The sequence below is a fragment of the Bombina bombina genome, chromosome 5 (assembly GCF_027579735.1).
Source record: "Bombina bombina isolate aBomBom1 chromosome 5, aBomBom1.pri, whole genome shotgun sequence".
NCBI classification, from domain to species: Eukaryota; Metazoa; Chordata; class Amphibia; order Anura; family Bombinatoridae; genus Bombina; species Bombina bombina.
In genome coordinates this window covers 1,089,719,542-1,089,737,295 of record NC_069503.1, presented here as the reverse complement: position 1 = coordinate 1,089,737,295, position 17,754 = coordinate 1,089,719,542, and the positions used below count along the sequence as shown (strand labels likewise).

At 37.3% G+C, this 17,754-nt stretch overlaps 1 protein-coding gene across 2 annotated transcripts in view; it reads left to right on the top strand.

Annotated features, from left to right (window-relative positions):
- Positions 1-17,754, top strand: part of ZFAT (zinc finger and AT-hook domain containing) — a 478,376-nt gene that overhangs the window by 285,355 nt on the left and 175,267 nt on the right. For both annotated transcript variants that reach the window (XM_053715378.1, XM_053715379.1), the window contains exon 9: positions 9,915-10,064. In XM_053715378.1, coding sequence (XP_053571353.1) covers positions 9,915-10,064 — 150 coding nt within the window. The remainder of the gene's footprint in view (positions 1-9,914; positions 10,065-17,754) is intronic.

Sequence of the window (17,754 nt, the reverse complement as noted above, 5' to 3'; positions counted from 1 at the left end):
GGAAAAACAAAAAAACACTTATTGCAGCGGGCAAACTCGGTTCCTCATATTCTGATGGCGGGCGGGGATTACCAGATTTTAGATTCTGTAACTGGGCTGTTCTTATTAGATTAGTACTTGACTGGCAGCTTGATACTGCACATTTTTACCATAAACATCTAGAACAAGCCGTTCTGGGGGATATTAATATATCCTCTCTTCCCTACACGGATAGGAATAAACTACCACCATTGGTAAATATAATATTCTATACAAAGATTCATTGCGAGCATGGAAGCTAGCTTTTAAACATTTGAACCTGTATCAACCTGATCCTAAATATATACCTCTGATAGGAAATCTTGATTTTCCTACAGGCATAGAGTCTTTGCCTTTTCGTGTATGGGAGACCAAAGGGTTAAGTGTGGTTGGATGCCTTCTAGACCAATTTTCGCACACAGTGAAATCCTTTCAGGAATTGAGTAAACAATTTAATATACCACGTACCCAGTTTTATGCTTACTTAGACAAGATACTATCGGCTAGATTTAGAGTTCTGCGGCCAAAGGGGTGCGTTAGCTACGCATGCTTTTTTTTCCCCGCACCTTTTAAATACCGCTGGTATTTAGAGTTCACAGAAGGGCTGCGTTAGGCTCCAAAAAAGGGAGCGTAGATCATATTTACCGCCACTGCAACTCTAAATACCAGCGGTGCTTACGGACGCGTCCAGCTTCAAAAACGTGCTCATGCACGATTCCCCCATAGGAAACAATGGGGCTGTTTGAGCTGAAAAAAAAACCTAACACCTGCAAAAAAGCAGCGTTCAGCTCCTAACGCAGCCCCATTGTTTCCTATGGGGAAACACTTCCTATGTCTGCACCTAACACCCTAACATGTACCCCGAGTCTAAACTGCTGCCCATAACACCGCTGACCCCTATATTATATTTATTAACCCCTAATCTGCCGCCCCCAACGTCGCCTCCACCTACCTACACTTATTAACCCCTAATCTGCCGACCGGAGCTCGCCGCTACTCTAATAAATGTATTAACCCCTAAAGCTAAGTCTAAACCTAACACTAACACCCCCCTAACTTAAATATAATTTAAATTTAACGAAATAAATTAACTCTTATTAAATAAATTATTCCTATTTAAAGCTAAATACTTACCTGTAAAATAATCCCTAATATAGCTACAATATAAATTATAATTATATTGTAGCTATTTTAGGATTAATATTTATTTTACAGGCAACTTTGTATTTATTTTAACCAGGTACAATAGCTATTAAATAGTTAATAACTATTTAATAGCTACCTAGTTAAAATAATTAAAAATTACCTGTAAAATAAATCCTAACCTAAGTTACAATTAAACTATCGATAAATAAATTAAATAAAATACCTACAATTATCTACAATTAAACCTAACACTACACTATCAATAAATTGATTAAATACAATACCTACAAATAAATACAATTAAATAAACTAACTAAAATACAAAAAATAAAAAAGAACTAAGTTACAAAAAATAAAAAAATATTTACAAACATTAGAAAAATATTACAACAATTTTAAACTAATTACACCTACTCTAAGCCCCCTAATAAAATAACAAAGACCCCCAAAATAAAAAAATGCCCTACCCTATTCTAAAATTAAAATAGAAAAGCTCTTTTACCTTACCAGCCCTTAAAAGGGCCCTTTGCGGAGTATGCCCCAAAGAATTCAGCTCTTTTGCCTGTAAAAAAAAAACCATACAATACCCCCCCCAACATTACAACCCACCACCCACATACCCCTAATCTAACCCAAACCCCCCTTAAATAAACCTAACACTAAGCCCCTGAAGATCTCCCTACCTTGTCTTCACCACACCGGGTCCAGATCTGTCCAGAAGAGCCTCCAAAATCTTCATCCAAGCCCAAGCGGGTGCTGAAGAGTGACGTCCATCCTCCGTCTGAAGTCTGGATCCAAGCGTAGGCTAAAGAATTCCATCTTTGGGCAGAAGTCTTCATCCTATCCGGGCAGAAGAGTCGATCCGGACCGGCAAACATCTTCATCCAAGCCGCATCTTCTATGTTTTTCCATCCGATGACGACCGGCTCCATCTTGAAGACATCCGGCGCGGATCCATCCTCTTCTTGCAACGTCCTAAGTCCGAATGAAGGTTACTTTAAATGACGTCATCCAAGATGGTGTCCCTCGAATTCCGATTGGCTGATAGGATTCTATCAGCCAATCGGAATTAAGGTAGGACAATTCTGATTGGCTGATGGAATCAGCCAATCAGATTCAAGTTCAATCTGATTGGCTGATCCGATCAGCCAATCAGATTGAGCTCGCATTCTATTGGCTGATCGGAACAGCTAATCGGATTGAACTTGAATCTGAATGGCTGATTCCATCAGCCAATCAGAATTTTCCTACCTTAATTCCGATTGGCTGATTGAATCCTATCAGCCAATCGGAATTCGAGGGACGCCATCTTGGATGACGTCCCTTAAAGGAACCATCATTCGTCGGGAAGTCGTCGGTGAAGATGGATGTTCCGCGTCATGACCATGGATCCGGAAGAAAGAAGATTGAAGATGCCGCTTGATAGAAGACTTCAGCCCGATCATGGACCTCTTCAGCTCCCGCTTGGATGAAGACTTTAGTCGGATCATGGACATCTTCAGCCCCCCGCTTGGGCTTGGATCAAGACATCGGAGGCTCTTCTGGATCGATCGGTGAACCCGGTGTGGTGAAGACAAGGTAGGAAGATCTTCAGGGGCTTAGTGTTAGGTTTATTTAAAGGGGGTTTGGGTTAGATTAGGGGTATGTGGTTGGTGGGTTGTAATGTTGGGGGGGGTATTGTATGTTTTTTTTTACAGGCAAAAGAGCTGAATTCTTTGGGGCATGCCCTGCAAAGGGCCCTTTTCAGGGCTGGTAAGGTAAAAGAGCTTTTCTATTTTAATTTTAGAATAGGGTAGGGAATTTTTTTATTTTGGGGGGCTTTGTTATTTTATTAGGGGGCTTAGAGTAGGTGTAATTAGTTTAAAATTGTTGTAATATTTTTCTAATGTTTGTAAATATTTTTTTATTTTTTTGTAACTTAGTTCTTTTTTATTTTTTGTACTTTAGTTAGTTTATGTAATTGTATTTATTTTTAGGTATTGTATTTAATTAATTTATTGATAGTGTAGTGTTAGGTTTAATTGTAGGTAATTGTAGGTATTTTATTAAATTAATTTATTGATAGTGTAGTGTTAGGTTTAATTGTAACTTAGGTTAGGATTTATTTTACAGGTAATTTTGTTATTATTTTAACTAGGTAACTATTAAATAGTTATTAACTATTTAATAGCTATTGTACCTTGTTAAAATAATTACAAAGTTGACTGTAAAATAAATATTAATCCTAAAATAGCTACAATATAATTATAATTTATATTGTAGCTATATTAGGGTTTATTTTACAGGTAAGTATTTAGCTTTAAATAGGAATAATTTATTTAATAAGAGTTAATTTATTTAGTTAGATTTCAATTATATTTAAGTTAGGGGGGGTGTTAGGGTTATGGTTAGACTTAGCTTTAGGGGTTAATACATTTATTATAGTAGCGGTGTGGTCCGGTTGGCAGATTAGGGGTTAATAAGTGTAGGTAGGTGGAGGCGACGTTGGGGGCAGCAGATTAGGTGTTAATAAATATAATATAGGGGTCGGCTGTGTAAGGGGCAGCAGATTAGGGGTACATAGGTATAATGTAGGTTGCGGCGGTGTACGGAGCGGCAGATTAGGGGTTAAAAAAAATATGCAGGTGTCAGCGATAGCGGGGGCGGCAGATTAGGGGTTAATAAATATTATGTAGGTGTCGGCGGTATTAGGGGCAGCAGATTACTGGTACATAGGGATGACGTAGGTGGCGGCGGTGTGCGGTCGGCAGATTAGGGGTTAAAAAATTTTATAGAGTGGCGGCGATGTGTGGGGGCCTCGGTTTAGGGGTACATAGGTAGTTTATGGGTGTTAGTTTTAGAGCACAGTAGTTAAGAGCTTTATAAACTGGCGTTAGCCCAAAAAGCTCTTAACTACTTACTTTTTTCTGCGGCTGGAGTCTTGTCGTTAGATTTCTAACGCTCACTTCAGCCACGACTCTAAATACCGGCGTTAGAAAGATCCCATTGAAAAGATAGGATACGCAATTGACGTAAGGGGATCTGCGGTATGGAAAAGTCGTGGCTGCAAAGTGAGCGTTAGACCCTTTCCTGACTGACTCTAAATACCAGCGGTAGCCCAAAACCAGCGTTAGGAGCCTCTAACGCTGGTTTTGACGGCTAACGCCAAACTCTAAATCTAGCCGTATATTAATAGTCTCAAAGATAAAAATGAGAACTTTTGGAGCCCCTCACCCTTTGTGGCAATACACTTTGCATTTAAGAGGGGACACCACTCAATTACATTACTTTATCAAATTTTATTACGTAAAACAGCATCATAGCTGCAAGAGACTATTCTAGACAAGTGGAAGTTGAGGATTGGAAATATAACTATTCCAATTCTTAAAGCTAGCTTAGAAAAGACCAAAAAGCCACTTTGTCTTCTCAGTTGAGAGAATCTCAGGTTCGTATGTTGCATCAAGATTACCTCACTCCTAAACGCATTTCACGTTGGTAATCAATGTGTCAAATGCTGAATACCCGCCCCAGATTTTTATCATTATTTTTATGAATGCCCTGGTATCAGGAACTTTTGGGGCAGGTTACAACATTGGCTATCAACATCTTTTAATCTTAAACTTACTATTGGCTTGGAGATGATTTGTTTTTTAGAATGGGACATTAATATAAATAGGCTGTGTCCTATCCTATCCTTGATTTTTCTCTTAGCTTGAAACTGTGTCCTGTCTTTGGGGATAGAGAAGAAACACCCCACGGTAAGGCATCTTACCTATAAGCTGTGGTCACATTTACTCATTGAACAACAGGATACTCAATTGAATGGATACAACACAACGTTTATCAATGTTCCTTAAAAAATGGGAATGTTACATAAAAACCTTAGATCCATCAAAACAAAAACAGATATTATTCCCCTTCCTACAAACAAAATGTATGTTAAATGCACATATGAGAGGTGAATGGTCCACAGTCTATAAAGATATAACATGATAGCTCTTACACAGATTGGCTGGGTGGGGGGGGGGGGGGGTGGAGGAGAGGATTCCCCCCCTACCCCTCCTTTTTTTTTCTTCTTCCTCCTCCAGATGTGTTATGAGAGAGGAGGGATGGGAGTTTGGGGGGGGAGAGGAGAGGAGGAGAGGGAGGGAAGAGGGAGAGTATAATGTGAAAGTGTACCCACAAATTATAAAAGTACTGTTAGATATGACATCTCATTGTTTCAAACACAGATATGTATTAAATGTCTATTAAAAAACTATGGGGGATAGGGGGGAGGGGAAAGGGGAAGAAAAAATAAAAACATGAAAACTGTTTTCTACTCTGAATGTATGGATACCACTAGACGGGGATACTATGTATTTTCAAGTTTTGTTCAATAAATACAAATAATAAAAAAAATGTTTCTTACCTGGGGTTCCAGTTCTTTCAATTTGACTTTGTTTTCCAAAATTTTTGCGGGCAAACTAGTTTTTGGTTGCTATCACTTTGGCTCGAAGAGTTTCAGAGCTTTCTGCTTTGCAATGTGAGTCTCCTTTTCTTTCATGTAATTAGCAAGAGTCCATGAGCTAGTGACGTATGGGATATACATTCCTACCAGGAGGGGCAAAGTTTCCCAAACCTCAAAATGCCTATAAATACACCCCTCACCACACCCACAAATCAGTTTTTACAAACTTTGCCTCCTATGGAGGTGGTGAAGTAAGTTTGTGCTAGATTAGAAGAGTTTCTGAATTATCTGCTCTTTCTTGTGAGTCTCCTTTTCTGATTTTTCATCAGGATAGGGCGGTGTTGCGAACTTCTTTTAAATTTTTACCTAAGGTTGTGAATTCTAACAACATTAGTAGAGAAATTGTGGTTCCTTCATTATGTCCTAATCCTAAGAATTCTAAGGAGAGATCATTGCATTCTTTGGATGTAGTTAGAGCTTTGAAATATTATGTTGAGGCTACTAAGAATTTCCGAAAGACTTCTAGTCTATTTGTTATCTTTTCCGGTTCTAGGAAAGGTCAGAAGGCCTCTGCCATTTCTTTGGCATCTTGGTTGAAATCTTTAATTCATCATGCTTATGTCGAGTCAGGTAAAACTCCGCCTCAGAGGATTACAGCTCATTCTACTAGGTCAGTTTCTACTTCCTGGGCGTTTAGGAATGAAGCTTTGGTTGATCAGATTTGCAAAGCAGCAACTTGGTCTTCTTTGCATACTTTTACTAAATTCTACCATTTTGATGTGTTTTCTTCTTCTGAAGCAGTTTTTGGTAGAAAAGTACTTTAGGCAGCTGTTTCAGTTTGATTCTTCTGCTTATATTTTCAGTTTTTTTCATTATAAGATTTAAACTTTATTTTGGGTGTGGATTATTTTCAGCGGAATTGGCTGTTGTTATTTTATCCCTCCCTCTCTAGTGACTCTTGCGTGGAAGATCCACATCTTGGGTAGTCATTATCCCATACGTCACTAGCTCATGGACTCTTGCTAATTACATGAAAGAAAACATAATTTATGTATTTCTTTCATATTAGCAAGAGTCCATGAGGCCCACCCTTTTTGTGGTGGTTATGATTTTTTGTATAAAGCACAATTATTCCAATTCCTTATTTTTTATGCTTTCGCACTTTTGTCTTATCACCCCACTTCTTGGCTATGCGTTAAACTGATTTGTGGGTGTGGTGAGGGGTGTATTTAAAGGCATTTTGAGGTTTGGGAAACTTTGCCCCTCCTGGTAGGAATGTATATCCCATACGTCACTAGCTCATGGACTCTTGCTAATATGAAAGAAATGAATTTATCAGGTAAGTTCTTACATAAATTATGTTTTCTTATTTTTCATTCTGATAAGGTGGTACTCCATACTGCATTAGATTTTCTTCACAAGGTTGTTTCTGATAAGAATATTAATCAGGAAATTGTTGTTCCTTCTTTGTGTCCTAATCCTTCTTCTCATAAGGAACATTTGTTGCACATCTGGATGTAGTTCGTGCTTTGAAATATTATTTGCAGGCGACTAAGGATTTTTGCCAGTCTTCTTCTTTGTTGTTTTTTCTGGAAACGTAAAGGTCAGAAAGCTACGGCCACTTCTCTTTCTTGTTGGTTGAGGAGTGTTATTCGCTTGGCTTATGAGACTGCTGGTCAGCAGCCTCCTGAGAAAATCACGGCTCATTCCACAAGGGCTGTTTCTTCTACTTGGGCTTTCAAAAATGGTGCTTCTGTAGATCAGATTTGCAAGGCTGCCACTTGGTCTTCTTTACACACTTTTTCAAAATTTTACAAATTTGATACTTTTACTTCAGCTGAGGCTTCTTTTGGGAGAAAGGTTCTTCAAGCAGTGGTGCCTTCTGTTTAGGTTAACTATCTTGTCCCTCCCTTATCATCCATGTCCTCTAGCTTGGGTATTGATTCCCAATAGTAATTATGATGATCCGTGGACTCACTGTGTCATTAGAAAGAAAACATAATTTATGCTTACCTGATAAATGTATTTATTTCTTGACATGGTCCACAGCCCGCCCTGTATTTTCAGACAGTTTATTCTCAGGCACATCTGCACCTTATATTACTTATTTTCTCATTTCTCTTTGGTCGAATGACTGGGGGTTGTGGGTAAGGGGAGTGGTATTTAACAGCTTTGCTGTGGTGCTCTTTGCCTCCTCCTACTGTCCAGGATTGATACTGTGTCAAGAAATAAATACATTTATCAGGTAAGCATAAATTATGTTTTTTAAAAAGATACATAATCCATTTATTACCCATTCCACTGTTTTGCATAACCAACATGGTTATATTTACATACTTTTGACCTCTCTGATTACCTTGTATATAAGCCTCTGCAGGCTGCCTTCTTATTTCTTTACTTTTGATTTGCATGTTAGCCAATCAGTCCTAGGTAACTCCACATGCATAAGCACAATCTTATCTACATCGCACACGTGAACTAACACCCTCTAGCTGTGAAAAACTGTCAAAATGCATTCAGATAAGAGGCGGCCTTCATGGGCTTAGAAATTAGCATATGAGCCTACCTAGGTTTAGTTTTCAACAATGAATACCAAGAGAACAAAACATATCTGATGATAAAAGTACATTGCAAAGTTATTTAAAATAGTATGTCCTATCTGAGTCATGAAAATTTATTTTTACTAGACCGTCCCTTTAAGAACAATTTGGAAGTGCCTTAAAAGTAACCTGGTTGTCAGCAAATGATGTATATAATGTTATAATGTTTCTTTACAGCTGGTTATATTTATATACTATTGCTGTTTTATTTCCTCCCACTGTATGTGAGTTTATTTATCTTTCCTATGCTATCTGTATACTTATTTAATTGAATGTGAGCTTACTGGCTATACACCTGACCCTTATATATGAGGTTACTTTCTGTTTAGATTCTGCAGTTGAAATTATTGGCAATTAACCTTCTCCTGGCATCTGTAATTTTATTTTTCTGGCTGATCTATGCATTCTGGAATGAGCCCAGTCTTTGAATATCTACAGATGCTATTTTGGAATCTTTAGTTTACTGATTAACATTTAGAGCTGCATTTACAATTACTTTTGGTAGCAAAAATGTATATTAAATTGATGTTATGTTAGAGATTTTTCGAAGAAGGTACTTTCCTTAAAGCAAAAAAAAGTTATATATTTCCATCATACTGTATATAGCAAGCAGGTCTTTAAATAAGTAAAAAATATTGTTGGTGAGGACATAAGATATTACCTTCCATCGGCAGATACATTTTTCAGCACTATACTGGGAAATTAAAACCTTTCAGACTCACTTTATTTTCGTTTACTGCCGGTTTGTGCAATAGTCCCCAAGAGTGTAAGTTTTCTTTTATATTTCTTCTTGGGAACATTCCTTTATGCAGATACAATTACTTATTATTGGTTTCCTTATTTTTCATTTTGCCAGATTTTATAGAGCTTGAATTTCTAATAACCATTTCTTATATAAACATTAATAAAAATATAAACTATAGACCATTTTATTGGTTTTAATCATTGAAAGCTGTAAATGCCAAGAAAGTGTACTTGCAAAGGTACTTTTGATTGATAGTATCTGTAATTTTGTTCTTTTTTGGGAAATAAAATGAATGATGGAATCAAGTTGTTATTATTATTACTAATAATACCAATAATTAGTAATTCATGATAACCATATACTTACAATACAATCCTTTGTTAGGATCCAAATGCGGAAGTATGCGCTATTCTGCACTTTTCGGCTGGATTTATTCTTCTGCAAGATCACTACGTTAAGATCTGGATTTGCACAGACCTTAATGTGGTGATCTTGCACAAGAATCAATCTGGCTCCAAAAAGAGCAGAATAGCGCATACTTCCGCATTGGGATCCTACCGAAGTATCCAAATGTACATGTCTACTCTCTATGTCGCACAAAGCAATTTAAAGAGTGGTTTCATAGAATTTGCAGGGTCCCTTTGTCTTAGGGTAGTCGCATTTAAGATATGTTACTGGCGTTTTAACTTGTTTAGTTTATAAATAGGATAGTGGGTTCCACAAATACAGCGAGGTTCTTTCCTTGTTTTGTATTCATTTAATGTAGTTAAAGTACAATTGTTAATATATTTGAGTCGGTACTACATACAGAACCTAAAATGTTGCAATTTTATTGCTAATAATGCACTAATAATTTAGTCTCATATTTTAGCTGAACTGATAAGTGTGGATTTATTAATAAGCAGAATGACATTTAAAATTGTGTTTTAGACAATGAAAGTGTGGCGTAATACATCATTGTTTTTGCTTGTTTCAGAGAAATCAACAAATCTCATTTCGGAGGTCCTTGGCCATAAAGTTCAAATGAAAGGACTCATAGGAAAGCGAGCAGTTAAATGTCCATATTGTGACTCCTATTTTATGAAAAATGGCTCCAATTTACAGCGCCATATATGGACTCATGAAGGTAATGTTTTTTTCTAATTAAAATATAGCTTTTTTGGGGGGGGGGCTGCTTTGTATCTGTTCAACTGTAGTCTTGTAGTCTTATCTAAGGCATAAGTGATGCAATGTATTTTTGTCAGATCAGATTTTCCCCACGCTACACAACTCTCTCTGACTCAGTCTTCTATTCATCTCCATCTTCCGAGGGTTTGATAAGAGAATAAATATTATTCCGGAGCTTTGTGTAAATTGATGCATCTTCAATCCAAAGAATTTGAAATCTTAACATTATATATATATATATAAATATATATATATATATATATATATATATATATATATATATATATATATACACACACACACACACATATACATACACTCACTGGTTAGAATAGATTGTTAGAATAGATTGTACAGGATAATTGGGTCCGTGCGGAGCATATGCTGAAGTTTATAGATATACTGTGCTATCAGCTCTTCATGAGTATTACGGCATGCATATATTTCTTGAACTGCTGATACGTTCGATTCTTGTAATATAGGCTAATTTTGAAACTTTAAGAATAGTAACATTGATATTGTCTTATGTCTGACAATTCTTCAGTATGGATGTATCCAGCAGAGAATGCCTTTCCCTGTATTGGTATTTTTGGTTGGCTTTGTATTCAGGATGTTATTACTACAGTATGCTGAGCCTAGTTTACCATGGGAGACCTGTTAGATCTCAGTTCTCCTTGCTTGCACTTTTTCACAAAGTTTTTGTCATGTGTGATTTGTTATTATTTTTTATATTCTGTACATTTTATGTTTACTTGCTTTAATGCACGTCATGTCTCATCTATAAATGTGTGGTGTCACCATTGAACAAGGGTATATGGGTTGTGTTTGATTTTAAAGTGTTCCTTTTTTTTGTTTTCTTTCATGTAATTAGCAAGAGTCCATGAGCTAGTGACGTATGGGATATACATTCCTACCAGGAGGGGCAAAGTTTCCCAAACCTCAAAATGCCTATAAATACACCCCTCACCACACCCACAAATCAGTTTTACAAACTTTGCCTCCTATGGAGGTGGTGAAGTAAGTTTGTGCTAGATTCTACGTTGATATGCGCTCCGCAGCAGGTTGGAGCCCGGTTTTCCTCTCAGCGTGCAGTGAATGTCAGAGGGATGTGAGGAGAGTATTGCCTATTTGAATGCAATGATCTCCTTCTACGGGGTCTATTTCATAGGTTCTCTGTTATCGGTCGTAGAGATTCATCTCTTACCTCCCTTTTCAGATCGACGATATACTCTTATATATACCATTACCTCTGCTGATTTTCGTTTCAGTACTGGTTTGGCTTTCTACAAACATGTAGATGAGTGTCCTGGGGTAAGTAAGTCTTATTTTCTGTGACACTCTAAGCTATGGTTGGGCACTTTTTTATAAAGTTCTAAATATATGTATTCACACATTTATTTGCCTTGACTCAGGATGTTCAACATTCCTTATTTTCAGACAGTCAGTTTCATATTTGGGATAATGCATTTGAATCAATCATTTTTTCTTACCTTAAAAATTTGACTTTTTCCCTGTGGGCTGTTAGGCTCGCGGGGGCTGAAAATGCTTAAATTTATTGCGTCATTTTTGGCGCGGACTTTTTTGGCGCAAAAAATCTTTTCTGTTTCCAGCGTCATACGTGTCGCCGGAAGTTGCGTCATTTTTTGACGTTCTTTTGCGCCAAAAATGTCGGCGTTCCGGATGTGGCGTCATTTTTGGCGCCAAAAGCATTTAGGCGCCAAATAATGTGGGCGTCTTATTTGGCGCTAAAAAAATATGGGCGTTGCTTTTGTCTCCACATTATTTAAGTCTCATTTTTCATTGCTTCTGGTTGCTAGAAGCTTGTTCCTTGGCATTTTTTCCCATTCCTGAAACTGTCATTTAAGGAATTTGATCAATTTTGCTTTATATGTTGTTTTTTTTCTTACATATTGCAAGATGTCTCACGTTGCATCCGAGTCAGAAGATACTTCAGGAAAATCGCTGTCTGGTGCTGGATCTACCAAAGCTAAGTGTATCTGCTGTAAACTTTTGGTAGCTGTTCCTCCAGCTGTTGTTTGTACTAATTGTCATGATGAACTTGTTAATGCAGATAATATTTCCTTTAGTAATGTACCATTACCTATTGCAGTTCCATCAACATCTAATGTTCAGAGTGTTCCTGATAACATAAGAGATTTTGTTTCTGAATCCATTAAGAAGGCTATGTCTGTTATTCCTCCTTCTAGTAAACATAAAAAATCTTTTAAAACTTCTCTTTATACAGATGAATTTTTAAATGAACATCATCATTCTGATTCTAATGACTCTTCTGGTTCAGAGGATTCTGTCTCAGAGGTTGATGCTGATAAATCTTCATATTTATTTAAAATGGAATTTATTCGTTCTTTGCTTAAAGAAGTACTAATTGCTTTAGAAATTGAGGATTCTGGTCCTCTTGATACTAAATCTAAACGTTTAGATAAGGTCTTTAAATCTCCTGTGGTTATTCCAGAAGTTTTTCCTGTTCCTGGTGCTATTTCTGAAGTAATTTCCAGAGAATGGAATAATTTGGGTAATTCATTTACTCCTTCTAAACGTTTTAAGCAATTATATCCTGTGCCATCTGATAGATTAGAATTTTGGGACAAAATCCCTAAAGTTGATGGGGCTATTTCTACCCTTGCTAAACGTACTACTATTCCTACGTCAGATGGTACTTCGTTTAAGGATCCTTTAGATAGGAAAATTGAATCCTTTCTAAGAAAAGCTTATCTGTGTTCAGGTAATCTTCTTAGACCTGCTATATCATTGGCTGATGTTGCTGCAGCTTCAACTTTTTGGTTGGAAACTTTAGCGCAACAAGTAACAGATCATGATTCTCATAATATTATTATTCTTCTGCAACATGCTAATAATTTTATCTGTGATGCCATTTTTGATATTATCAGAGTTGATGTCAGGTTTATGTCTCTAGCTATTTTAGCTAGAAGAGCTTTATGGCTTAAAACTTGGAATGCTGATATGTCTTCTAAATCGACTCTACTTTCCCTTTCTTTCCAGGGTAACAAATTATTTGGTTCTCAGTTGGATTCTATTATCTCAACTGTTACTGGTGGGAAAGGAACTTTTTTACCACAGGATAAAAAAATCTAAGGGTAAAAACAGGGCTAATAATCGTTTTCGTTCCTTTCGTTTCAACAAAGAACAAAAGCCTGATCCTTCTTCCTCAGGAGCAGTTTTAGTTTGGAAACCATCTCCAGTCTGGAATAAATCCAAGCCTTCTAGAAAAGCAAAGCCAGCTTCTAAGTCCACATGAAGGTGCGGCCCTCATTCCAGCTCAGCTGGTAGGGGGCAGGTTATGTTTTTTCAAAGAAATTTGGATAAATTCTGTTCACAATCTTTGGATTCAGAACATTGTTTCAGAAGGGTACAGAATTGGTTTCAAGATAAGACTTCCTGCAAAGAGATTTTTTCTTTCCCGTGTCCCAGTAAATCCAGTGAAAGCTCAAGCATTTCTGAAATGTGTTTCAGATCTAGAGTTGGCTGGAGTAATTATACCAGTTCCAGTTCTGGAACGGGGGCTGGGGTTTTATTCGAATCTCTTCATTGTACCAAAGAAGGAGAATTCCTTCAGACCAGTTCTGGATCTAAAAATATTGAATCGTTATGTAAGGATACCAACATTCAAAATGGTAACTGTAAGGACTATCTTGCCTTTTGTTCAGCAAGGGCATTATATGTCCACGATAGATTTACAGGATGCATATCTACATATTCCGATTCATCCAGATCACTATCAGTTCCTGAGATTCTCTTTCCTGGACAAGCATTACCAGTTTGTGGCTCTGCCGTTTGGCCTAGCTACAGCCCCAAGAATTTTTTCAAAGGTTCTCGGTGCCCTTCTGTCTGTAATCAGAGAACAGGGTATTGTGGTATTTCCTTATTTGGACGATATCTTGGTACTTGCTCAGTCTTTACATTTAGCAGAATCTCATACGAATCTACTTGTGTTGTTTCTTCAAGATCATGGTTGGAGGATCAATTCACTAAAAAGTTCATTGATTCCTCAGACAAGGGTAACCTTTCTGGGTTTCCAGATAGATTCAGTGTCCATGACTCTGTCTTTGACAGACAAGAGACGTCTAAAATTGATTTCAGCTTGTCGAAACCTTCAGTCACAATCATTCCCTTCGGTAGCCTTATGCATGGAAATTCTAGGTCTTATGACTGCTGCATTGGACGCGATCCCCTTTGCTCGTTTTCACATGCGACCTCTTCAGCTCTGTATGCTGAATCAATGGTGCAGGGATTACACAAAGATATCTCAATTAATATCTTTAAAACCGATTATACGACACTCTCTGACGTGGTGGACAGATCACCATTGTTTAATTCAGGGGGCTTCTTTTGTTCTTCCGACCTGGACTGTAATTTCAACAGATGCAAGTCTTACAGGTTGGGGAGCTGTGTGGGGATCTCTGACGGCACAAGGAGTTTGGGAATTTCAGGAGGTGAGATTACCGATCAATATTTTGGAACTCCGTGCAATTTTCAGAGCTCTTCAGTCTTTGCCTCTTCTGAAGAGAGAATCGTTCATTTGTTTTCAGACAGACAATGTAACAACTGTGGCATACATCAATCATCAAGGAGGGACTCACAGTCCTATGGCTATGAAAGAAGTATCTTGAATTCTGGTTTGGGCGGAATCCAGCTCCTGTCTAATCTCTGCGGTTCATATCCCAGGTATAGACAATTGGGAAGCGGATTATCTCGGTCGCCAAACGTTGCATCCGGGCGAATGGTCTCTTCACCCAGAGGTATTTCTTCAGATTGTTCAAATGTGGGAACTTCCAGAAATAGATCTGATGGCGTCTCATCTAAACAAGAAACTTCCCAGGTATCTGTCCAGATCCCGGGATCCTCAGGCGGAGGCAGTGGATGCATTATCACTTCCTTGGAAGTATCATCCTGCCTATATCTTTCCGCCTCTAGTTCTTCTTTCAAGAGTAATCTCCAAGATTCTGAAGGAATGCTCGTTTGTTCTGCTGGTAGCTCCGGCATGGCCTCACAGGTTTTGGTATGCGGATCTTGTCCGGATGGCCTCTTGCCAACCGTGGACTCTTCCGTTAAGACCAGACCTTCTGTCGCAAGGTCCTTTTTTCCATCAGGATCTCAAATCCTTAAATTTAAAGGTATGGAGATTGAACGCTTGATTCTTGGTCAAAGAGGTTTCTCTGACTCTGTGATTAATACTATGTTACAGGCTCGTAAATCTGTATCTAGAGAGATATATTATAGAGTCTGGAAGACTTATATTTCTTGGTGTCTTTCTCATCATTTTTCTTGGCATTCTTTTAGAATTCCGAGAATTTTACAGTTTCTTCAGGATGGTTTAGATAAAGGTTTGTCCGCAAGTTCCTTGAAAGGACAAATCTCTGCTCTTTCTGTTCTTTTTCACAGAAAGATTGCTAATCTTCCTGATATTCATTGTTTTGTACAAGCTTTGGTTCGTATAAAACCTGTCATTAAGTCAATTTCTCCTCCTTGGAGTTTGAATTTGGTTCTGGGGGCTTTTCAAGCTCCTCCTTTTGAACCCATGCATTCATTGGACATTAAATTACTTTCTTGGAAAGTTTTGTTCCTTTTGGCGATCTCTTCTGCCAGAAGAGTCTCTGAATTATCTGCTCTTTCTTGTGAGTCTCCTTTTCTGATTTTTCATCAGGATAAGGCGGTGTTGCGAACTTCTTTTGAATTTTTACCTAAGGTTGTGAATTCCAACAACATTAGTAGAGAAATTGTGGTTCCTTCATTATGTCCTAATCCTAAGAATTCTAAGGAGAAATCGTTGCATTCTTTGGATGTTGTTAGAGCTTTGAAATATTATGTTGAAGCTACTAAGTCTTTTCGAAAGACTTCTAGTCTATTTGTTATCTTTTCCAGTTCTAGAAAAGGCCAGAAAGCTTCTGCCATTTCTTTGGCATCTTGGTTGAAATCTTTAATTCATCATGCCTATGTTGAGTCGGGTAAAACTTCGCCTCAAAGGATTACAGCTCATTCTACTAGGTCAGTTTCTACTTCCTGGGCGTTTAGGAATGAAGCTTCGGTTGATCAGATTTGCAAAGCAGCAACTTGGTCCTCTTTGCATACTTTTACTAAATTCTACCATTTTGATGTGTTTTCTTCTTCTGAAGCAGTTTTTGGTAGAAAAGTACTTCAGGCAGCGGTTTCAGTTAGAATCTTCTGCTTATGTTTTTCATTAAACTTTATTTTGGGTGTGGATTATTTTCAGCAGGAATTGGCTGTCTTTATTTTATCCCTCCCTCTCTAGTGACTCTTGCGTGGAAAGATCCACATCTTGGGTAGTCATTATCCCATACGTCACTAGCTCATGGACTCTTGCTAATTACATGAAAGAAAACATAATTTATGTAAGAACTTACCTGATAAATTCATTTCTTTCATATTAGCAAGAGTCCATGAGGCCCACCCTTTTTTGTGGTGGTTATGATTTTTTTGTATAAAGCACAATTATTCCAATTCCTTATTTTTTATGCTTTCGCACTTTTTTCTTATCACCCCACTTCTTGGCTATTCGTTAAACTGATTTGTGGGTGTGGTGAGGGGTGTATTTATAGGCATTTTGAGGTTTGGGAAACTTTGCCCCTCCTGGTAGGAATGTATATCCCACACGTCACTAGCTCATGGACTCTTGCTAATATGAAAGAAATGAATTTATCAGGTAAGTTCTTACATAAATTATGTTTTTTTAGAGCATTTTGTTTTGAAGGCCTATCATAGGGCTGAAACTTCGACTTATGATCTATTCTTTTATGAGTTTGATATAAAGATTTGAATTTTATCTATGAAAGTCCTGTGAGTATATAGCTATATTTTATTTTTGATTAATGGGGGCTCCTAAAATGTGTCTGCTGGTATTGTCAGTGAAAAAAATAATAATGGCGACTCATTTGGCACTCTGGTATCTAGTCTGCAGACATCAATTTTATAATCATATTTAATTTATTTTTGAATGGTTAGAAGTGGTTTAAATGTAAGACTTTAAAATATGAAATACAGGCATTGATCTATATAGAATAGTAGGCATTTAGTTATGTCTCAGATATTTACATTACTTTTGTTTCCTTAGTTCTGTGACTGTAAATGATTTTTGTTTTGCTATGAAATAGTGAAGCTGGAATGCATACAAATCTGTGACAGCAGTTATCTGATATTTCTCAGCATATTTAATGAACCTTTAGGGTACGTCGTGGTCGTTAAAGGGACACTGAACCCAAAATTTTTCTTTTGTGATTCAGATTGAGCATGAAATTTTAAGCAACTTTCTAATTTATTCCTATTATCCAATTTGCTTTATTCTCTTGGTATCTTTATTTGAAATGCAAGAATCTAAGTTTAGATGCCGGATCATTTTTGTTGAACAACCTGGGTTGTCCTTGCTGATTGGTGGATCAATTCATCCAGCAATCAAAAAGTGCTGTCCAGAGTTCTGAACCCAAAAAGGCATATATGGCTTTGTTTTTCAAATAAAGATAGCAAGAGAACAAATAAAAATTGATAATAGAAGTAAATTAGAATGTTGCTAAAAATTGCATGCTCCATCTGAATCACAAAAGGAAAAAAATGGGTTCAGTGTCCCTTTAAGGTTGTCTTTTGGCCCGGCAAGACAG